The sequence below is a fragment of the Mercenaria mercenaria genome, chromosome 2, assembly GCF_021730395.1.
Source record: "Mercenaria mercenaria strain notata chromosome 2, MADL_Memer_1, whole genome shotgun sequence".
In the NCBI taxonomy this organism is placed as follows: domain Eukaryota; kingdom Metazoa; phylum Mollusca; class Bivalvia; order Venerida; family Veneridae; genus Mercenaria; species Mercenaria mercenaria.
In genome coordinates this window covers 60,830,387-60,855,458 of record NC_069362.1, presented here as the reverse complement: position 1 = coordinate 60,855,458, position 25,072 = coordinate 60,830,387, and the positions used below count along the sequence as shown (strand labels likewise).

General features: G+C 34.8%; 1 protein-coding gene across 1 annotated transcript; it reads left to right on the top strand.

Annotated features, from left to right (window-relative positions):
- Positions 1-1,207: 1,207 nt before the first annotated feature.
- On the top strand, positions 1,208-24,314 carry LOC123564067 (RNA-binding protein with serine-rich domain 1-B-like). Its single transcript, XM_053536707.1, has 5 exons — positions 1,208-1,363; positions 6,104-6,190; positions 6,499-6,657; positions 21,988-22,223; positions 24,124-24,314. Exons 2-5 carry the CDS (start codon positions 6,114-6,116, stop codon positions 24,297-24,299), a joined length of 648 nt encoding a protein of 215 aa, XP_053392682.1. The 5' UTR covers positions 1,208-1,363; positions 6,104-6,113; the 3' UTR covers positions 24,300-24,314.
- Positions 24,315-25,072: the final 758 nt, after the last annotated feature.

Sequence of the window (25,072 nt, the reverse complement as noted above, 5' to 3'; positions counted from 1 at the left end):
AAGCAATAAATTTTTAAAAGTATATTTCAAGAATATTGGTTATAATTAAACTTTCAATTGATCTGTATCAATTACATTCATGTATCATGTTTAATTTATCAAATTAAGAATAAAATAAATTATTAAAAAGTATTTCTTTCGATATTTGAAAACTGTTCATTCTTCAAAGATTTTAGGATATATATGATATCAATTGTGACTGATATTCATACAGTAATGTGGATGTCTAAAAGTAGATTATTAAAAGTCTCTTGTAATTCATTTATGAATGACAATGTACTTTAGTTTATATGTTTTAACTCCATGTATATTGTACATTGATGAGACTATAATGAATAAACATTTGACCGGCCCTTTCCGATCATGTTAAGCCCTTTCCGATCAGCGCGGTTTATATACTGACGCGTATTTTGTCTATAATTCATTTAAAAATCGAAAATTGATACATTTTTTTCGTAAGTTCTTTTCTTTTTGATTTGATAAATGAAATATGAAGAAATAAATAAATAATTTTCAATAATAAACATATAGCAGGCCCTTTCCGATCATGTTAAGCCCTTTCCGATCAGCGCGGTTTATATACTGACGCGTATTTTGTCTATAATTCATTTAAAAATCGAAAATTGATACATTTTTTTCGTAAGTTCTTTTCTTTTTGATTTGATAAATGAAATATGAAGAAATAATTAAATAATTTTCAATAATAAACATATAGCAGGCCCTTTCCGATCATGTTAAGCCCTTTCCGATCAGCGCGGTTTATATACTGACGCGTATTTTGTCTATAATTCATTTAAAAATTGAAAATTGATACATTTTTTTCGTAAGTTCTTTTCATTTATTTGTTAAATGAAATATGAAGAAATAATTAAATTATTTCCAATAATAAACATATGACATGTCCTTTCCGATCATGTTAGGCCCTTTCCGATCAGCGCGGTTTATGCCATGACTCGTAATTTGTCTATAAATTATGTAAAAATATAAAATTGAATTTTTTTGTCATAATTTATTTTCTTTTTTAATGCAAAAATGAAATAAGAAAAAATAATTCCTTTATTTCTAATAATAAACATATGGCAGGCCCTTTCCGAACATGTTAGGCCCTTTCCGATCAAATACCACGGAAAGGGCCCTTTCCGGTATCTAGTCATGCCCATAAAACACCAATTGCCGATCCGTTTTGACCATTTCGTTTCTTATTGCATGTTGGTATTTTAGGCAAATGTATTTCCGTTTCCGCTTACGCTACTGTTTGTCAACAAACGACGATAAACGTCAAGAACAGGAAATCTACAATTATCTGGCCCATCTTTGGCACAAATTAGAACTTTTGTTTCTACATACGATGAACTAAGTATACGTAAGTCAGCTGCCGGTTAAAAAATATGATTATTGACCTGAAAAGATCTGACGCTGCTACTTTTTGGAAACGAAAGTGAAGTTCCATAGATTTTAGTTTAATGATTTGCAGTTAGAGTTATACCTTTTGTAGGCCTACTTTGTGCAACATGTTCACTATTAACTATATAACATGTGAGATATTTTCTTCATTACATGGCACAAAGCTAATGGACTCTTGAGGGGGCATAAGGTTTCCTTGATCCAACAAATAATATTTTGATCATTTATGTGATTCCCAGCGAAATATCTCCTCTCACATCAAACACTCGAAAGAACAAAATAGTGGAAGAAATTTCCTCTGAAATTGTCATCGCTGCTGATTTGCTCAGCTGATTTTGATGCGAATATTAGTCAAAATAATTCGACGTTCAGATTGTTTTATATTTGTGACTGGCAATCTAAACGTCTAAACTTTGAAGGAGCAGAATAATGGAGGATGAATCACAGTACACAGTCATGTAAAGTTATTGGTTTTATTGCGCATATTGGTGTGTATACACGGTAAACATTAATCCTGAACAGTACAAATAGGTTAGTCAAAAAATTCGACGTTCAGATTGTTTTATATTTGTGACGGGCAATCTAAATGTCAAAACTTTGAAGGACCATAATAATGGAAGATAAATCACAGTACACAGTCATGTAAAGGTATTGGTTTTATCGCTTGCGCACAAAGTCAAAATAATTCGATGTTCAGATTGTTTTATATTTTTGACGGCAATATAAACGTCAAACTTTGAAGGACCAAAATAATGGAAGATAAATCACAGTACACAGTCATGTAAAGTAGGGCTGTCATCGATAGAAACGATATTGATGTATCAAAGATATTTTTTGGTTTATCGATTATCGATTCCCATTTTCAAAAATCGATATTTTACAGAGAGAAAAAAACAACTGTCTAGATAAACACTCAGACCCTCTAAAACAACTTTTTCTGCCTGCAAAAATGTGCCGTAAGTAACGGAAGTTGTCAAAAAAAGGTCATGTCTAAACTTGTACCGTAGCAGTCTTTTCCCAATAGCCGGCACTACCTATATGGGTAGAAGTAAAAAGGGCTCAACTTCAGAGTCTATTTGCAAAAAGTTACGTTGTCCTGTCTTGAAAGGTCGCTTCGTTGTTTGTGCATGTAAAAACATATATACGTATATATACTGTTTCTACGTCAATCTCGGCTTTTTACTTGTTCGCGTATAGCTGATCACTCAGTAAAAGGTACAGAATTTAGCTTGTGCCCGTAACAATAAGAATCAAAGATGGCCGAAGAGGAAGCCGTCGCCGGCTTAAATAGTGGAAAAAGAGTCAAAAGACGGAAAGAAAAGCTTTGTTTGGGTTCGTAGAAACACAGGGTGTTGCTTAAACATGCCTTTCAGTACAACAAACAAACAGTCAAACACTACAAATTTGAGGCCCATCGAAAACTTGGGCAGAAGTTAAAAAAGAAAAAAAAAAAAAAAACGCGGTGCCAGTACCGAATGTAAGTGCAAGGTAAAAATTAGACAGGGGATGAAACAGGCTAAAAATAAATAAAAACATTGTAAATAAATGAATTGATTAATTTAATAAATAAATAGATATCTGTGGAAGAGAAATGCAGAATTTTAGCTGTTTGAAACCCAACTCCAGTACCTGGTATAGTTTACTAGGTTGTAAAGTAGGATAAATGCAAAAGAGGAGTGAAGGCACAATGAAGATCTATAAAAGATTTCATTAATTTTCATTTATTTTATTTATTTCATAGATCAGGGATCATCCTACAAGGCGATTTGAGCGATATCGTCGCTTTAAAGTCGGGCACTTCGCCTAATTATCGCCTTTGGGCGAAATCCGAATCGCCGAGTTTTTCAGCGGGTTATCTGTTTACTTAAAGTTGTAAAACTTGATGCATATTCTAGATTAAATTATCGATAAATCCAGTCAACCCCGCCTACTCGCCTGTCAAACTTCAGCCAATCGTAGTGTTAATATCCCACAGTGTCAATCAATAATATTGTAAGCCGCCGCCATTTTGAAAATTTTCAATCGGCATGTAGAAAGCCGATAAACTTAACGAGAGCATGATCTTATGCAACAATTGTATATTATTCTTTCATTTTATTAAAGATTACTTCAAAAATTATTTCAATTACCATGATTACGGTCAATTTCTGTAAATGAATTGCTCGGGTACTGTGGATAAAAAATGATTTCGCGGACGTCAGAACTGCCGTACAAAATTTTATAAAAAGATCGCCATTATCTACGAGTTTGGTATTATTTTCGAAAAAATCAATAAATAAATTAATTAAATGTATAAATCTGAACAAGTTGATGCAAAAATCAGGCATTATAAAAGCACGAGAATCGAAACATGAATGAAAATTTTCACGGCGTTTTGATCGTGCACCTGTTAAATTTACGAGTTTCGGACATGTAAATTTCGAATAAAAATTTAAAGGCGACTTTTTCATAGCTAAGTGTATACTTTATTTAGAAATTCATGAAAATGATAATGCAAGAATCAATTTCCTTAAATAATTACTGTTTATAAGTTACAGCTAGACCCATAGAAAGTGGATATATATAGGCAGGAAACTGAATGCTATGCCGATTCTTCTCCTTAAATTCCTCAACTTCTCCCTAAATTCTGTGGAGGGAGAAGTCACTTCTCCCTAAAATTTTGACCTAGGATGATCCCTGTAGATACAAGTACAACACAATCAAACAGTAATATAAAAAGTAGGCAATAAAACTAAACATAACATTAACAAGAAGGTATGTAGCATGCCCATGAACAAATAGGTTGTTAATCTAACTGAATAATCGATGTATCGTCGATATTTGTCTTCCGATATATCGGTATCGTCGATATGCCAAAGACCCAATCAATGACAGCCCTAATGTAAAGTTATTGGTGTTATAGCATGTAGACACACGGTAACAGTACATACATCGGTTTAAATCATCGGAAAATTTGTATAAATCAGTGAGGAATTGAATGATGACCCCTTTCGATACAAGTAAGTTTTTATTTGAATTCATGGCCAATTCGAGAAATAATCGGCATTTAAACCTGTAGCATGTAAAAAGTCGGCAGCATTGAAACTTTCATCGGAAATTGCTTCAACTATTTTGGTCTTTCGAGTGTTTGACGCGAGTGGGGATATTGCCCATATGAAAAAATTATCTCAGTATTTCCTAGGACCGCATCAGATTAGCTGGACTACTTGGGCATATTGTGTGTCTACAGACACAGTAAACATTAATCATGTACAGTACATACATAAGTTTAAATCACCAGAAAATTCGTAATTTTAGATATTATTTGGTAATTTTTGTATAAATCAACGAGGAATTGAATCCCCTTTCAATACATGTAAGTTTTATTTGAATTTATGGCCGATTCATGAAATAATCGGCATTTAAACCTATAGCATGTAAAAAATGGGCAGCGATGAAAATATCATCGGAAATTGCTTCAACTATTTTGGTCTTTCGAGTGTTTGACGCGAGTGGGGATATTGCCCATATGAAAAAAATATCTTGGTATTTCCTGGGAGTGGGATCGCGTCAAATTTGTTGGACAAATACATAGGTTTAAATCACCAGAAAATTCGTAATTTTGGATATTGTTTGATAATTTTTACATAAATCAATGAGGAATTGAATCCCCTTTTGATACATGTAAGTTTTATTTGAATTTATGGCCAATTCGTGAAATAATCAGCATTTAAACCTATAGCATGTAAAGCGTCGGCAGCGATGAAAATTTCATTGGAGATTGCTTCAACTATTTCCATCTTTTGAGTGTTTGACGCGAGTGGGGATATTACCCATATGAAAATATTATCTCAATATTTCCTAGGATCATGTCGAATTAGTTGGACTAAAGCCAATATGTGAGATAAATTCAAATGAAACTTACATGTATGCTTAGTCAAAATAATTCGACGTTCATATTGTTTTATATTTGTGATGGGGCAATCTAAACGTCAAAACTTTGAAGGACCAAAATAACGGAAGATAAATCACAGTACACAGTCATGTAAAGTTATTGGTTTTTATCGCTTGCGCATATTGGCGTGTAGACACGGTAAACATTAATCGTGTGCAGTACATACATAGGTTTAAATTATCAGAAAATTCGTAATTTTGGATATTATTTGATGATTTTTACATAAATCAATGAGGAATTGAATCCCCTCCAATACATGTAAGTTTTATTTGAATTTATGGCCAGTTCGTGACATCAGCATTTAAACCTATAGCATGTAAAGCATCGGCAGCGATGAAAAGAAAATTTCATTGGAAATTGCTTCCACCATTTTGGTCTTTCGAGTGTTTGACGTGAGTGGGGATATTGCCCGTATGAAAAAATTATCTCTATTTCCTAGGATCGTGTGAAATTTGTTGGACTACATGTATGCTGTGTTCTATGTTCTCTTAATTCTGTGGCTCTTAATCAGCAAAGTTGTGCATGCACGTTTAATGTTAGGTATTAATTGTTGGGCCTGTTGTGAAACAATGATATTTTTGTGAAAGTTGAAATAAGTTTTATCGATTCTGCATGATTAACCTGTGATGGTGGTGTGCTGATTGTTTATCTTGAAGTAAAATGCGTGTTCAAGTTGAATTCAAGATGACTGAGTTTCATGTATATGATGAAATGTATAATTTAGAGCATATATATTTTGAAGCAGATATATTTTTTTTTTTTCAGGACATAAAAAATGCCTGATCGGGGAAGAGAAACAGAGAAGACTGAGAAGAAAAAGCGGGCAGCATCATCAAGCTCTGATAGCAGCAGGTATGAACAGAAATATTTAATATGTCAGTGTTGTCCATTTCGTGGTGATAAAGGGCTAAATTTATGGAATTTTTACTGTCAAACAAATTGTCTTGCAAGGTTTCTCTTTATATAGTATATGTTGAATTTTTGGTACTTACTTTATTTATATAAATGCTATTTGAACAGACTTTAAAACTACTTACATTGCAAAACTTTGAAAATGACAGTACCAGTATAATACATCAAGTTTTGTTTGAATCTTTAAATATAAAAAGATCTTAAGTCTAACCAAACAGATAAAATGTACTGTATTTTGTATATAACAGCTCGTCATCACGTAGCCGTTCCAGATCATCATCTTCAGGTAGTAGCTCATCCGGGAGCTCAAGCTCATCAAGGTCATCTAGTTCAAGTTCAAGCGGGTCATCTAGCAGTGGACGTAGCAGGAGTAGAGAGAGAAATAGGGCCAGGAAAAAGTCTGGAGAGTAAGTGCTTTTCTGTACAGTAATGATTTAAAAATGATAGTAATGATTAAAAAATTGTTGGAAGCTTAAACAGTCTTCCCCTTTGACTGCTGGCGGCAAGTGATTCTGCCTTTGCGACCAATGCAGACCAAGATCCGTGCAGGCTGATCATGGTCTGCACTGTTCGCCATTCAGTCAGTATAGTTTTGGTAAGCACCCCATTTAACAGTTAATGGTACTGTCCAAATTGAAAGACAGACGCCCCCTGGTTTTAACCAGTTAAAACTGCCCCCCCGGTCAGTACTCCCTGAAGTGGTCAGTACTGGTCGATTGGTCAATACTGGTCAATATGTCAACACTGACTGTTACGATATTTTGCAAAGTTTATGAAAAATTAAATTACAACTGTTTTAGAGCATTCGGGACTCAATTATGGTGAATGCAGGCATTATTATTTAGTAAAAACAACCTAATCAGTACTCCTAAATTGGTCAGAAGTGATCAGTTGGTCAATACTGGTTGAATTTTTACTGGTCATTGAACAGATATTGTGTTAGATTAGATTACAAAGATATATTATTTTTCTACAAAAATAACACAATAAATGGAAAAACTGCTAATTTAACTGAACTTAATTAATTTTGTAGAAAGTATTTCATAAACTATAGCAGTAAGTGTTTGATTCACAAGTGATAAATCTAATTATACCCCCACCAAACATGTTTGAGGGGGGTATATAGGAGTCAGTTTTGTCGCGTCCCGTCCCGTCGCGTCCCGAAATCTATTATCTCAGTTATTACCAAATGGATTTGATTCAAACTTAAAATACATGTTCCACCTTATCACCCACATCATGTGACACAAGGTGCATAACTCTTGACACCAAGTTTTCATGAATTATGTCCCCTTTTACTTAGAATTTAAGGTTAATTTTGTTGTATTTTCACTATATCTCAGTTATTACTAAATGGATTTGATTCAAACTTAAAATAGATGTTCCACCTCATCACCCACATCATGTGACATAAGGTGCATAACTCTGACACCATTTTTTTTATGAATTATGCCCCTTTTTACTTAGAATTTAAGGTTGATTTTGATGTATTTTCACTTTATCTCAGTTACTACTGAAAGGATTTGATTCAAACTTAAAATAGATGTTCCACCTCATCACCCACATCATGTGACACAAGGTGCATAACTCTTGACACCAAGTTTTCATGAATTATGTCCCCTTTTACTTAGAATTTAAGGTTAATTTTGTTGTATTTTCACTATATCTCAGTTATTTCTAAATGGATTTGATTCAAACTGAAAATAGTTGTTCCACCTCATCACCCAGATGATGTGACATAAGGTGCTTAACTCTGACTTAAATATTTTATGAATTATGTCCCCTTTTACTTTAAATTTAAGGTTGATTTTGATGTATTTTCACTATATCTCAATTATTACAAAATGGATTTGATTCAGACTTAAAATAGATGTTCCACCTCATCACCCACATCATGTGACACAAGGTGCATAACTCTGACACCAATTTTTCATGAATTATGCCCCTTTTTACTTAGAATTTAAGGTTAATTTTGATGTATTTTCACTATATCTCAATTACTACTGAATGGATTTGATTCAGACTTAAAATAGATGTTCCACCTCATCACCCACATCATGTGACACAAGGTGCATAACTCTGACACTATTTTTCTTGCATTGTGTCCCCTTTTACCTAGAATTTAAGGTTAATTTTGATGTATTTTCACTATATCTCATTCTGATTGGCTTAGAGCCAAAGGGAAGTAACCTTTTTTTAACCTTTGTACTGAGTTTCTTCCCCTTAAATTCCAGGAATTAGTCTATTTTTAGAAATCCTATTTTTAGATTTTCAATATTTTAGGTATTTTTCTAACTTTTTTATTATAAGTCCTATGTAAAAAGTAAAAACATTTTTCCGTGGTAACATGGGTCGGTAAGACACTTTTTTGTATTCACTTTTAGTGTATCTCTAATATTAGAGATTTAATATATTTACTTGTATTACTATACTAGTATTATACTAGTATTACTTATATGTGGAAACCCAGGATGAAGTACTCCAGAGTATTTTTAAGATTCCTTATGGTTGCCATTCTTCTGTGACAAGACCGTATGGTGGGGGTATGAGTCACTCCTGTGACAGTTCTAGTTAATTTTACTGGTATAAATGATTTAATGAAAAATTACTGTAAACACCTGGACCATTTAATGAAAGTGCTTTGTGTTTTGATAGCAATTGTCACAGTGCCTAACTGACACCATGTCTTACAATATACAATAGGTATGTTGCTGACCTTTTTATCTAGTCACTAATTAGCTGTCTTGATCAATAATCCCACTGTACTATTCTCAATTCTGGAACATGGTAACTTTATTATAAAAATAAGTAATGCAATCAAAGTATTCAATTGACCAGTACTGTCCATTTCAATGAGTGTAATTAATTTAACATAAAGGCTATAGTAAAAAAGATTTGAATAAGCATTTGTGGTAAACCTGGGTTTTGGCTCAGAAATATTTTGCTTTTTGTAAATATCTAAATAAATAGTTTTAGTTACCATGTTCTTTTACCGTACGTTAAAGAATACATTATGACAGAGCTTTGCTGAAAGTTTGACCCTTATTGAGTAAATATTGGTCGAGTTATTCCCAAAAATATACCTAAAAAACTCCCGACTTCGAGAAAGTTTATCAGCAGAAACCATTAAATGCTCCTAAATACATATTTTATATTTTGCCATGGTATATCCACTTTCAATATATTGTAAATATATGTCTTAATATTTATGTAAAGTTTGAGGACATGACATTATGTAGCTTTAAAGTAATTATGAAAAATCTACTTTGCTTACATTTTTGCTAGTCCACTTCTTACAGACTAGAGCTGACCAATGAAAATATTTATTAACAATATTTAGAGATATTGTTCAGGTCTGAAACTTTACTGTCATGTCAATGATATTAATTTTTAGTTATGTGAAATTTTGTAGATTTTTTAGAATCCTTGTTCTGTTGTAATCCTTTAAAAATGGCCCTTAGATGTGAAGACTGATTTTGGCAGCCATATTGGATATCTTTGGGAGAATTTGTGTGTCAACTCTTTGACACTTGATTTAAGTGCTTTTAAAGCATTATTTGTAATTTGAAATATACTGATAAGGTGCAGTTTTTCTTCTAGTTTGTGTTTATGTAGTTGGTTTTTGATGACATTTATTCTGTTTCTTGCATTTGGTGAGAAAAGTTTTACATATTTGGGGAAAATGTCATTGACCAATCAGATTGCAGCATTTTTGGTGCTTCTCTATAAATATGGGCTTATCAGTTATTTCTTGGCTCTTCTAGTTTACACTTTTGGATTAAACACTTCTCTTAGTTAGGAAATTATTGAAAATTTGGAGCCAATTTTAGGAACTTTGGACTTTACTTTTTATTGGGGAATAACTAGAAATTTGGAGTTTAATTTATTTGCTTAAGAAAATTACTGGAATTATTACATGCATTTTATTTGGACTTTTCTGATAATTTTGACATATTTTTAAAGGAACTAAATTGCATAATTGGTGTATATATTAATTGCAGAAGAGCGTATTCATAGACACAATTTAAATCTTTGTAGTTGTGAATGTGTGGTTATATGAAAGGACTTTAGATTTTAATAGATTTATAAAATTGGACTTACTCTTGTGTTTTCATTTAATTCTACATGTGTTGATTTTCTCCAATTTATAATCTAAGTGGTGTTATAATAATTAAACTTATTATTACAGCACTTGGCATTATATTAACTTTAAAATAGCCCAGAAAGTGGCTTTATAAGGAATCTGGCTTTTCCTTAAATTAATTAAGCCAGTGGTGTCGGTCATCCTGAACATTTACCCCCTAAACTCGAGCAATAAGAACATTGCAAACAACCATATTTTAGGTCCTCGTTGAACAATTTAACCCCGGGACTGGGGTTTACTACAAAATTGGTGTCAGAAGTGGGATTTCATACAGGAATATTATTTGGAAATAATTTATACTGCAGGAATCAATTTTAAGAATCGGACCTCAGCAGTTCAACAGGACCTCTAGATTATACTCTTATCTTTGAAACATAGGTGATAGTAGGGAAGACCTGTATTATACACTAGGCTTTCTTCTATCGCTTATTGCATCACAACTCCTTCTTTCTTGTGGTGATAGTGTGAAAGGCCTGTGAATGAATTAGGCTTTCCTCTATTGCTATACAAAGCTTCAGTTGGGTGATTGGGCCTGTGATTATTAAATCAGGTCATTCACTTTTTCTGAATTTCCAAATCCTATCATAGTGTTAAGTGCAGGGGAGCACGGCATCGGTGCGCCTGCCACAATTTTTCAAACTTAGTGTTAAGTGCAGGGGAGCACGGCATCGGTGCGCCTGCAACATTTTTTAAACCTTAGAGTTAAGAGCAGGGGAGCACGGCATCGGTGCGCCTGCTACATTTTTTAAACCTTAGAGTTAAGGGCAGGGGAGCACGGCATCGGTGCGCCTGCTACAATTTTTCCTAACTTTAGTTGTAAATGCAGTTGAGCCTTTAGTCTTTGCTCCTGCAACATTTTTTCCTAACCTTAGTGTTAAGAGCAGGGGAGCACGGCATCGGTGTGCCTGCTACATTTTTTAATCTTAGGGTTAAGGGCAGGGGAGCACGGCATCGGTGCGCCTGCCACATACTTTAAACCTTAGAGTTAAGAGCAGGGGAGCACGGCATCGGTGCGCCTGCTACATTTTCAAACTTTGTTAGATGCAGGGGAGCACGGCATCGGTGCGCCTGCAACGTTTTTTAAACCTTAGAGTTAAGGGCAGGGGAGCACGGCATCGGTGCGCCTATATTTCTTTCATAACTTTTGTTGTAGATGCAGTTGAGCTCTTAGTCTTTGCTCCTGCAACATTTTTTCCTAACTTTAGTGTTAAGAGCAGGGGAGCACATTATCAGTGCACCTGCGATCATTACTAACCTAGTGTTAAGTGCAGAGGAGCACGGCATCGGTGCGCCTGCTACATTTTCTTTAAACCTTAGAGTTAAGTGCAGGGGAGCACAGCATCGGTGCGCCTGCTACATTTTTCCATGTATTTTACTAAGTTAAATGTTATAATTAAACCCATAGATGCTCTTTCTTCAGCTTTCTAAAGTGGATTATCATAACTGTGGGATACTTACATCGAAAGAGGATTTAAAACCCAAATTTTGTGACAAAGGCTAAAAATCTGTATCTAATGTACAGAAAAGCTATATATCATTTAATGGAGTAGACAAAGTGATTCATGAAAGTATGTAATAAAGTGATTTAAAGTTGATTCTAGAATGGATTTTAACAGTTATTCTGGGATGTTATGTTGAAACTGATACCAGTATAGGAAACTGTGACTTAAGATAGGAATCACACTCCAGAATATTTCCACAATTCTGAGACAAGTAATAAAAAGTTAAGGCTTTGGAGTAGAATCTGTAGACATGGTGATTCTAAAATGGATTTAATAAGTGACATTAGGATGGATTCTAGAATGAATACTGACTTTAATTCTGGAATGTATGTAAGAATTAATTCCAAAATGAGAAATTGTGACCAAGATTGGAATCACACTCCAAGCTACCTGAACCAGTATGAAGGAGACTTTTATGAACCCAGATACAGACTACCTACCTACAATGGGAAGCAAGGTTATTTTGAGGCTTTCTTATGGCAGCTACAACGGTTTTCTAAATACTATGCATGGACAGATGGACAATATAGATTACAGTTAATCTTGGCCTTGAAAGGTGATGCTGTGAAATTTGCCTCTACCTTATCCCCAGATACACGGGAAAACACACAGACACTCATTGAGGCTCTAACAACTCGTTTTGGGCAGAGTGCGGTGTCAGAAATCCATAGGATTAATTTGTACAGTATTCAAAAACACCCTTCTGAGACACTTCAACAATACAGTGCAAGGGTAAATCAGCTTATGGCAAGGGCATATCCAGGGATGATTGGATTTCAAATATACAAACAACTTGCTGTGGAACACTTTCTAAGAGGACTTCCAGACCAAAGACTGGCTTACGATGTCCTTACAAAGAAACCTAGGGACATTTATCAAGCTGTAGAGATGATTACATGGTTTGAGACCTGTAAGAAAAATACAACTCGTTTCATGGGGAAAAGTACTCATGCTGTGCGCCAGGACAGGGAGAGGACTTTATGACGGAGTACAATCAATGCAAAAGTGTGTTATCAACATTTTCACAGACTTAACAACTTCCCTTTCAAGAATCGAGGAAAGTGAAAAGAACAAAACTTCAAGCTCAAGCATACCAACAATAAAGTATAGGTCACCATCTAATAAGGATCGTGACAAGCAGAGGAGACAACTTTTGACCAACTCATCAAAAAGACTTTGTGACTATAAATGTTAATTTAACATGTTTCCATCTATATTTGACTATTTCATTATAGCCATATATGATGAATTTTGCTGAAGACAGTGACTTCTTTTGTAAATATCTGTAAATATAAACTTGATGCTATAGGACCAGAATTGCAGAACTGTGCTGTCTATTCAAATGTGTGCTATTTAGACAGCTAAGACAATGTAACATTTTATATGACGTTTCCTTGTAGGAAAAATATCAAGAGATTTGATGGCTGGAATCCGTAAACTTCCAAGAAGAGTAATAGATGACTTTGAGAACTATTGATCGTGAAGTGGCGGACATCAGAAGTTTAATTTTGTGTTGAAAATGGAACTGAACTTTTCAGATCAATCAGACTAATTAACTTGTAAGACTCTTTATAAAGTTCATCTATGGTTTTATAGGACTTTGAACTTTATTGAGTAATTTGTGCTATTTCTATTTGTGATGGATTGGGTGTGTCAATTTTTAAAGACTGTCTAGCCGACTGTTATTAACTTTCTTGTTAATGAGTTTGTAGGTTTTGCTGGGATTTGTTGAGAAGACCGCCTGCCTGCTGATTCTGGATTTAGCATGGTACCGTTCAAAGGAATTGAGCTAGGATTTACCATTGCACCGTTCACTGGTGGACTGGATTACTTCTGATTTGTATGAAAGGCTATTTTGAGTATTTCTATCTTACATTCATAGTGTATCCAACAGTTATATACTGTGTAAAATATAAATACTTTTGATGCAACATGGTTAGAGATGTGATTCTTAAAGATATTACTGTTTGGTATTTTTGATATCACTTAAATTAATGCATTCAAAAGTTATGCATTTCTGTGTATGTCAAGTTGTGACTGTTCATTCAATATTTAAATTGCCAGGTCGAACACTTACCTGTCTCTATATTGTTTGAAGTTTGTCAGTAGATTGGTAATACTTTGCAAGTCTGCAGGTGCTCATTATGTTACATATGGTGAAAGTACATTTATACCTGATTATGTTCAATTGTTCATTATTTTGGTTTGAGATTTAATGATTTTTATTGTGAATCACAAATTATTCAGTACAAGTGCATTTTAAGGTGTCATATTGGCAATAGTGTCATTTGTTTTGTGAGATACTGGAATAAAGAGTTAGAATTATTTCAGCTGATATAGAGTTGAACCAGCTGATAGCATATTGCTAATATTTGCGTGATGTTGATATATATATTGCTAGTTTCATGCAATTTATTAATATTAAATTTTTGCCAAAACCTCAATATTTTATATAATATGTTGTATGTGACATTCCGAGGCCGGAATGGAATGCATTTTGGTCAAATGCATTCTTTCCAAAGGGGGGAGCTGTGTGGTAAACCTGGGTTTTGGCTCAGAAATATTTTGCTTTTTGTAAATATCTAAATAAATAGTTTTAGTTACCATGTTCTTTTACCGTACGTTAAAGAATACATTATGACAGAGCTTTGCTGAAAGTTTGACCCTTATTGAGTAAATATTGGTCGAGTTATTCCCAAAAATATACCTAAAAAACTCCCGACTTCGAGAAAGTTTATCAGCAGAAACCATTAAATGCTCCTAAATACATATTTTATATTTTGCCATGGTATATCCACTTTCAATATATTGTAAATATATGTCTTGATATTTATGTAAAGTTTGAGGACATGACATTATGTAGCTTTAAAGTAATTATGAAAAATCTACTTTGCTTACATTTTTGCTAGTCCACTTCTTACAGACTAGAGCTGACCAATGAAAATATTTATTAACAATATTTAGAGATATTGTTCAGGTCTGAAACTTTACTGTCATGTCAATGATATTAATTTTTAGTTATGTGAAATTTTGTAGATTTTTTAGAATCCTTGTTCTGTTGTAATCCTTTAAAAATGGCCCTTAGATGTGAAGACTGATTTTGGCAGCCATATTGGATATCTTTGGGAGAATTTGTGTGTCAACTCTTTGACACTTGATTTAAGTGCTTTTAAAGCATTATTTGTAATTTGAAATATACTGATAAGGTGCAGTTTTTCTTCTAGTTTGTGTTTATGTAGTTGGTTTTTGATGACATTTATTCTGTTTCTTGCATTTGGTGAGAAAAGTTTTACATATTTGGGAAAATGTCATTGACCAATCAGATTGCAGCATTTTTGGTGCTTCTCTATAAATATGGGCTTATCAGTTATTTCTTGGCTCTTCTAGTTTACACTTTTGGATTAAACACTTCTCTTAGTTAGGAAATTATTGAAAATTTGGAGCCAATTTTAGGAACTTTGGACTTTACTTTTTATTGGGGAATAACTAGAAATTTGGAGTTTAATTTATTTGCTTAAGAAAATTACTGGAATTATTACATGCATTTTATTTGGACTTTTCTGATAATTTTGACATATTTTTAAAGGAACTAAATTGCATAATTGGTGTATATATTAATTGCAGAAGAGCGTATTCATAGACACAATTTAAATCTTTGTAGTTGTGAATGTGTGGTTATATGAAAGGACTTTAGATTTTAATAGATTTATAAAATTGGACTTACTCTTGTGTTTTCATTTAATTCTACATGTGTTGATTTTCTCCAATTTATAATCTAAGTGGTGTTATAATAATTAAACTTATTATTACAGCACTTGGCATTATATTAACTTTAAAATAGCCCAGAAAGTGGCTTTATAAGGAATCTGGCTTTTCCTTAAATTAATTAAGCCAGTGGTGTCGGTCATCCTGAACATTTACCCCCTAAACTCGAGCAATAAGAACATTGCAAACAACCATATTTTAGGTCCTCGTTGAACAATTTAACCCCGGGACTGGGGTTTACTACACATTGAATAGACTAGTATTGACCAGTCTAAGTATATTGTCCAAAATAGAATCTGACCAGGACACATTGCCAAGGACCAAAATTGAATCGACCAGTATTGACCACTATACTTTTCTATGAATATTTTTTTATATTATTCAGATTGCTTTATTATCTTTATATTACTATAACAGCCTGTGCTTATCTGTTAATGTACATTATGTAAAAGTGTTGAATATACCAGTATTGACCAACCAGTAAGGGTTAACTTTAATCATTTTGTGTGTCTGATCAGTATGATCTTATTTACAAACGTGACAAGTGTATGTATTGTCCATAAGTATTGTCCTGGCACTCATAAATATTCCGTATGTTTCCGTAAATTAATTTTCGGTGTCCAAACCTAAATAACGATATAACTATTGAAAAGCCAATCATATACAATCATGTTTCATGTGCAGATATAGCCGTGCCAACTAAGCGTTTTGCCACTAACCTCAGGGTTTAGCGTTCGAGTCCTCTATCTGACCAAATTGTTTTTGTTTTTAGCTCACCTGAGCAATGCTCAGGTGAGTTTTTCTGATCGCTTGATGTCCGGCGTCTGTCGTCTGTCTGTCGTCTGTCAACATTTAGCTTGTGTATGCGATAGAGGCTGTATTTTTTAACTGATCTTCATGAATTTTGGTCAGAATGATTACCTTGATGAAATCTAGGCAGAGTTCGAAAATGGGTCATCTGGGGTCAAAAACTAGGTCACTAGGTCAAATCAAGGAAAAACCTTGTGTATGCGATAGAGGCTGTATTTTTCAATTGATCTTCATGAAATTTTGTCAGAATGATTACCTTGATGAAATCTAGGCCAAGTTCGAAAATGGGTCACCTGGGGTTAAAAACTAGGTCACTAGGTCAAATCAAGGAAAAACCTTATGTATGCGATAGAGGCTGTATTTTTAGCTCACCTGTCACAAAGTGACAAGGTGAGCTTTTGTGATCGCGCGGCGTCCGACATCCGTCGTCCGTCCATTCGTGCGTGCGTCCGTAAACTTTTGCTTGTGACCACTCTAGAGGTCACATTTTTCATGGGATCTTTATGAAAGTTGGTCAGAATGTTCACCTTGATGATATCTAGGTCAAGTTCGAAACTGGGTCACGTGCCGTCAAAAATAGGTCAGTAGGTCTAAAAATAGAAAAACTTTGTGACCTCTCTAGAGGCCATATATTTCACAAGATCTTCATGAAAATTGGTCAGAATGTTTACCTTGATGATATGTAGGTCAAGTTCGAAACTGGGTCACGTGCTGTCAAAAACTAGGTCAGTAGGTCTAAAAATAGAAAAACCTTGTGACCTCTCTAGAGGCCATATATTTCACAAGATCTTCATGAAAATTGGTCAGAATGTTAACCTTGATGATATGTAGGTCAAGTTCGAAACTGGGTCACGTGCTGTCAAAAACTAGGTCAGTAGGTCTAAAAATAGAAAAACATTGTGACCTCTCTAGAGGCCATATATTTCATAAAATCTTCATGAAAATTGGTCAGAACGTTCACCTTCATGATATCTAGGTCAAGTTCGAAAGTGGGTCACGTGCTGTCAAAAACTAGGTCAGTAGGTCTAAAAATAGAAAAACCTTGTGACCTCTCTAGAGGCCGTACTTTTCAATGGATCTTCATAAAAGTTGGTCAGAATGTTTACCTTGATGATATCTAGGTCAAGTTTGAAACTGGGTCGTGTGCCATCAAAAACTAGGTCAGTAGGTCAAATAATAGAAAAACATCGTGACCTCTCTAGAGGCCATATTTTTCATGGGATCTGTATGAAAGTTGGTCTGAATGTTCATCTTGATGATATCTAGGTCAAGTTCGAAACTGGGTCAACAGCGGTCAAAAACTAGATCAGTAGGTCTAAAAAAAGAAAAACCTTGTGACCTCTCTAGAGGCTATACTTTTCAATGAATGTTCATGAAAATTTGTCAGAATGTTCACCTTGATGATATCTAGGTCAAGTTCGAAACTGGGTCACGTGCCATCAAAAACTAGGTCAGTAGGTCAAATAATAGAAAAACCTTGTGACCTCTCTAGAGGCCATATTTTTCATGGGATCTGTATGAAAGTTGGTTTGAATGTTCATCTTGATGATATCTAGGTCAAGTTCGAAACTTGGTCAACTGCGATCAAAAACTAGGTCAGTAGATCTAAAAATAGAAAAACCTTGTGACCTCTCTAGAGGCCGTACTTTTCAATGGATCTTCATGAAAATTGGTCAGAATATTCAACTTGATGATATCTAGGTCAGCTTCGAAACTGGGTCACGTGCCATCAAAAACAAGGTCTGTAGGTCAAATAATAGAAAAACCTTGTGACCTCTCTAGAGGCCATATTTTTCATGGGATCTGTATGAAAATTGGTCTGAATGTTCATCTTGATGATATCTAGGTTGAATTCGAAACTGGGTCAACTGCAGTCAAAAACTAGGTCAGTAGGTCTAAAAATAGAAAAACCTTGTGACCTCTCTAGAGGCCATATTTTTCAATGGATCTTCATAAAAATTGGTCAGAATGGTTACCTTGATGATATCTAGGTCAGGTTCGAAACTGGGTCACGTGCCATCAAAAACTAGGTCAGTAGGTCAGATAATAAAAAAACCTTGTGACCTCTCTAGAGGCCATATTTTTCATGGGATCTGTATGAAAGTTGGTCTGAATGTTCATCTTGATGATATCTAGGTCAAGTTCGAAACTGGGTCAACTGCGGTCAAAAACTAGGTCAGTAGGTCTAAAAATAGAAAAACCTTTTTACCACTTTAGAGGCCATATTTTTCAATGGATCTTCATGAAAATTTGTCTGAATGTTCACCTTGATGATATCTAGATAAAATTTGAAACTGGTTCACGTGATGTCAAAACTAGGTCAGTAGGTATAAAAATAGAAAAACCTTGTGACCTCTCTAGGGCCATACTCTTCATGAGATCTTCATGAAAATTGGTGAGAATGTTCACCTTGATAATATCTAGGTCAAGTTCAAAACTGGGTCATGTGCCTTCAAAAACTAGGTCATTAGGTCAATAATAGAAAAACCTTGTGACCTCTCTAGAAGCCATATTTTTCAATGGATCTTCATGAAAATTGGGTCATGTGGAGAAGGTGAGCGATTCAGGACCATCATGGTCCTCTTGTTTATTTTATCTTCATGAATTTTGGTCAGAATGATTACCTTGATGAAATCTAGGCTGAGTTCGAAAATGGGTTATCTGGGTTTAAAAAGTAGGTCACTAGGTCAAATCAAAGAAAACCCTTGTGTATGCGATAGAGGCTGTATTTTTCAACTGATCTTCATGAAATTTTGTCTGAATGATAACCTTGATGAAATCTAGGCCAGTTTTGAAAATGGGTCATCTTGGATCAAAAACTAGGTCACTAGGTCAAATCAAAGAAAAACCTTGTGTATGCGATAGAGGCTGTATTTTTTAATTGATCTTCATGAATTTTGGTCAGTATGATTGCCTTGATAAAATCTAGGTCAAGTTTGAATATGGGTCATCAGGGATCAAAAACAAGGTCACTAGGTCAAATCAAAGAAAAAAGTTTTGTATGCGATAGAGGCTGTATTTTTAGCTCACCTGTCACAAAGTGACAAGGTGAGCTTTTGTGATCGCGCGGTGTCCGTCGTCCCTCCGTGCGTGCGTCCATCCGTCCGTAAACTTTTGCTTGTGACCACTCTAGAGGTCACATTTTTTATGGGATCTTTATGAAAGTTGGTCAGAATGTTCATCTTGATGATATCTAGATCAAGTTCAGGGCTAGACACTAACTATTTTGGGCCACTGGTCCGAAGAGCAGTTTCCACTAAATTTTTTAAATGAAACAGTTACTGGTCCTCCAAATATTTCACTGGTCCTTGTTGCTTTTCACTGGCCTCGGACCAGCGGACCAGTGTTAGTGTCAAGCCCTGAAGTTCGAAACTGAGTCACGTGCCATCAAAAACTAGGTCAGTAGGTCTAAAAATAGAAAAACCTTGTGACCTCTCTAGAGGCCATATATTTCACAAGATCTTCATGAAACTTGGTCAGAATGTTCACCTTGATGATATCTAGGTCAAGTTCGAAAGTGGGTCACATGCCGTCAGAAACTAGGTCAGTAGGTCTAAAAATAGAAAAACCTTGTGACCTCTCTAGAGGCCATATATTTCAAAAGATCTTCATGAAAATTGGTCAGAATGTTCACCTTAATAATATCTAGGTCAAGTTCAAAACTGGGTCACGTGCCTTCAAAAACTAGGTCAGTAGGTCAAATAATAGAAAAACCATGTGACCTCTCTAGAGGCCATATTTTTCATGGGATCTGTATGAAAGTTGGTCTGAATGTTCATCTTGATAATATCTAGGTCAAGTTCGAAACTGGGTCATGTGCGGTCAAAAACTAGGTCAGTAGGTCTAAAAATAGAAAAACCTTGTGACCTCTCTAGAGGCCATATATTTCATGAGATCTTCATGAAAATTGGTCAAAATGTTCAACTTGATGATATCTAGGCCAAGTTCGAAAGTGGGTCACGTGCCATCAAAAACTAGGTCAGTAGGTCAAATAATAGAAAAACCTGTCTAAGACCTGTCTAAGAGGCCATATTTTTCATGGGATCTGTATGAAAATTGGTCTGAATGTTCATCTTGATGATATCTAGGTCAAGTTCGAAACAGGGTCATGTGCGGTCAAAAACTAGGTCATTAGGTCTAAAAATAGAAAAACCTTGTGACCTCTCTAGAGACCATACTTGTGAATGGATCTCCATAAAAATTGGTCAGAATGTTCACCTTGATGATATCTAGGTCAAGTTTGAAACTGGGTCACGTGCCTTAAAAAACTAGGTCAGTAGGTCAAATAATAAAAAAACCTTGTGACCTCTCTAGAGGCCATACTTTTCATGGGATCTGTATGAAAGTTGGTCTGAATGTTCATCTTGATGATATCTAGGTCAAGTTTGAAACTGGGTCAACTGCGGTCAAAAACTAGGTCAGTAGGTCTAAAATTATTAAAATCTTTTGACCTCACTAGAGACCATATTTTTCAAGGATCTTCATGAAAATTGGTCAGAATTTTTATCTTGATGATATCTAGGTCAAGTTCAAAACTGGGTCACATGAGCTCAAAAACTAGGTCACTATGTCAAATAATAGAAAAAACGACGTCATACTCAAAACTGGGTCATGTGGGAAGAGGTGAGCGATTAAAAACTAGGTCAGTAGGTCAAATTGAAGAAAATGCTTGTTTACACTTAAAAGACCACATTTTTGATCCAATCTTAATGAAAATTGGTCAGAATATTTGTTTCCATGAAATCACTATGTCAAACATGTTGACACTGTTATGTTATGTTTATCAGGTGAGCGACCTAGGGCCATCTTGGCCCTCTTGTTTATTTTATCTGTAATAATTAGCAGACGGAAAAATTGTCACTCTTATCATGATTTATCAAGGAAATACTCTACTATCCATCAACTTTCTTCTACGTACATTAAACAGTTTTACAAAATGTAGTTTAAAATCTTCAGGATTGGACAGATATTCATTCATTCAAAGGACAATTCAAAGAACTGTTGTTAACGACACAAAATGAATCGTTTCATGAAATAATGTAAAACAGATACAAATACAAACACAAGGAATTATATAAAAAGAATGGTTGTAACGTCATTACAAGTCAGAGAGCTTGCCACTACACCACTGCGCCGTTGTTTATCTAAGTTGATTATTTTGATAAATTTAGGAATTTTTAGGACACAAATATCGCGTAATACAACGAAAATGCCCGAAAATATTGGCGAAGATTAATGAGTGCCAGGTCAGTACTTACAGACAATATTCTTGTCACCAAGATGAAGTGCTGTCATCAAACAAATAATTTTTAGCACATTGCCATGTACTAGCATGTCAAGTTGCATTCCGTCTTAATCCAAGAGGTAGAAATGCAAGAATGTTCTTACATACTTACACGACTGTATATTGACCTGTGTAACTTCTTCAGATGTTACACATTTTGAATCTCCTCTTACTTGTAGTTTCATATCCAATATCTCAGTATCCTAGAAGATTAAATTTATTATTTTTACAGGTCACCTAAAAGGAAAAAGAGGAGCCCAACCCCTCGCCCCACAAAGGTACATGTAGGGAAGTTGACACGTAACGTGACCAAGGACCACGTTCAGGAGATATTCTCTGTGTATGGGTCAATCAAGCATTTGGAGATGCCCCCTGACCGGGCACATCCAAACTTCGCTAAGGGATTTGCATATGTTGATTTTGCAACACCAGAAGAGGCAGAAAAAGCTGTAAAACATATGGATGGAGGTAAGGAAATGGAAATATGTGATCAAAATATTTCTTTCGTCAAAATGATTTGGGTTTCTCTGTTTATAAGATCGCAGGTTGGACTTAACTATGATAAGGTCTAATATTGTGGTCAGTTTCAAATGACTCTTTGATATTAATATACAATTTCCAGTCAGTTGTTGAAATAGTAATCTTTCTGAGTGGTTTTGGGGTGCTGCATTTTGTGCCATGGTTCATTATACCCCCACCAAGTATGTTTGGGGAGGCTATATAGGAGTCAGTTTTGTCAGGTCGCGTCCCGAAATCTATATGCCTGGAAGGATTTTAATTTAACTTCACATTATTATTCCTCAAGACCAGCTGACATGTTGAACACATCACCTATGCCTGGTGGTCAAAGGTCAAGGTCACAGTTCAAGGTCAAAGGTTAGATATTTGGTTTTTGCTTCATAACTTCTATGTGCCTGGAAGGGTTTTATTACTAAATAGATTTGATTCAAACTTAAAATAGTTGTTCAACATCATCACCCATATCATGTGACACATGGGCCATAACTCTTGCACCAGTATTTCTTAAATTATGCCACCCTTTTTACTTAGAATTTCAGGTTAAAGTTTTGATACACTTTCACTCTATCTCAGTTATTACTATTAAATGGATTTGATTCAAACTTAAAATGGATGTTCCACCTTATCACCCACATCATATGACATAAGGTGCATAACTCTGACACCAATTTTTCATGAATTATGCCCCCTTTTACTTAGAATTTAAGGTTAATTTTGATGCATTTTCACTATATCTCAGTTATTACGAAATGCATTTGTTTCAAACTTGAAGTAGTTGTTCCACATCATCACCCGCATCATATGACACAAGGTGCATAACTAATATTTCCTGAATTATGCCCTCTTTTTGCTTAGAATTATACTTATATAATTATAGTGTTTTGATACACTTTATCTGTACCTCTCTTATTTTTGATACTTTTAACACAGACTCAAGCTATTGTGCAATATTCAGCCACCATTGGAGTCATTAAACACTCCAGTGACAGATCTTTACAGATTTAAATGTTTTTGGTACACATGTGTAACATCATAAAATACAGGTAAAGTTTGATTTTGGCTACAAACCACCAATTTTATATGTAGTTATGGCCCCTTTCCAACTTAAAATTTGTCAAACTCATGGTTGCCAGACAATAACTCAGAAAGGCTTGACAGATTTAGATAAATTTTGGTACACAGGTGGAACATCATAAAATACAGGTCAAAGTTGATTTAAATTGCACCTTCTTGTGGCCGTGTCTTTCTTATAGTTGCCATTCTTCTGTGACAAGACCGTATTATGGAGGTATTTGTCACTCCTCCTGTGACAGTTCTAGTTACCATTGTGGGTTAAAAACCCTGATTGCAAAGTTGTATTGTTCCATGTGAGCTGATATGTGGAATGTCATTGGTTCAACCTGGATGCCTGCACATGCTTAAAATAAATGTTTATAAGGACATTTTGGTTTTTGTTCACCTTTAAAAGCTTGAAAATCACCATTTGTATAAAATACTGTCAGTGTGGCCTATAACTCAACAAGAACATACAAATAAGGTTTGAATTAAATTCTTATCAGGATGCAGTCTTTATAGCCTTATTGTCAAAGACTACTTCTGTAGAGCCAATACTGTTTACCATATCTTTGAACTACTACTGATCAGACAAAGTTGATATGATGACTGTCAGGTCAAAATCCTGAATTCTGCTTTATGATTGTCGTGTAGGAAATTCCTGTCTAACATTAAAATGATGAAATACTTAATGAAAGAAAACTCTGAGTGACATGCTTATCAATAAATGATTTGGCTTTATAGCTTTTCAATTATGAACATTTAATGTATAAAATGATCTTAACTGTATATACAGGTCAGATAGATGGACAGGAAGTTACCGCTCAGACTGTGCTGCCACCTAGGCCAGCTCCAAGACCAGCACGGCGCAGTCCACCACCTGGCAGGAGAGGTGGTCCTCCAGGGAGGTGGCGACCTTCACCTCCGAGGTACAGAGACAGAAGGTATGTTCAGTTGTATTATTGTAGTTAAGTTAATGCTATGTTAATATATACCACCAAGTGTTAAACCAACAAACTTTCAGTAAGGGAGCTTTCTGGTAATGATTTGATTATGATCTAAAATGAAACCAGCGTACAGAAACTTAAAACATGCCATAGAGTAAAGGGCAACTGTTGAGTTAACTGATTAAAATAGCAAAATATTAAGCACACAACAATAACATCTTTTTGCTTAAGTTTGGCAGTGTTTCATTATGCTTTGAAAATATTGATATTAAATTGTACATTGTCAAAAATATTTTGGTCTGATTGTGCAGAGCCACTTTAACAAGATAATTCATGTTCTATTTTGATCTTTTTTTTGAAAATTTCATTTTATCATTCTGCAACAGTAGGTTATACTAATAAGTATATGCAACAATTATTATACGCCCGAAGGGATAATTGTACCCCCGACAACAAAGTTGTAAGGGCGGGTATACTGGTTTCAGGTTGGCTGTCTGTCTGTCCGTAGACGCAATCTTGTGCGCACCATCTCTCCTTATCCCCTTGACAGAATTTAATGAAACTTCACAGAAGTTATCAGTACCACTAGTAGTTGTGCATGGGGCATGTAAGGTTCTTTTAGAAAAAAAATTTGCAGAGTTATGTGACTTTGTTTTTTTGTTACTATACTATATACATAGACACAATCTTTTGCGCACCATCTCTCCTCATCCCCTTGACACAATTTAATGAAACTTCACACAAGTGATCAGTACCACTAGTAGTTGTGCATGGGGCATGTTAGGTTCTTTTAGAAAA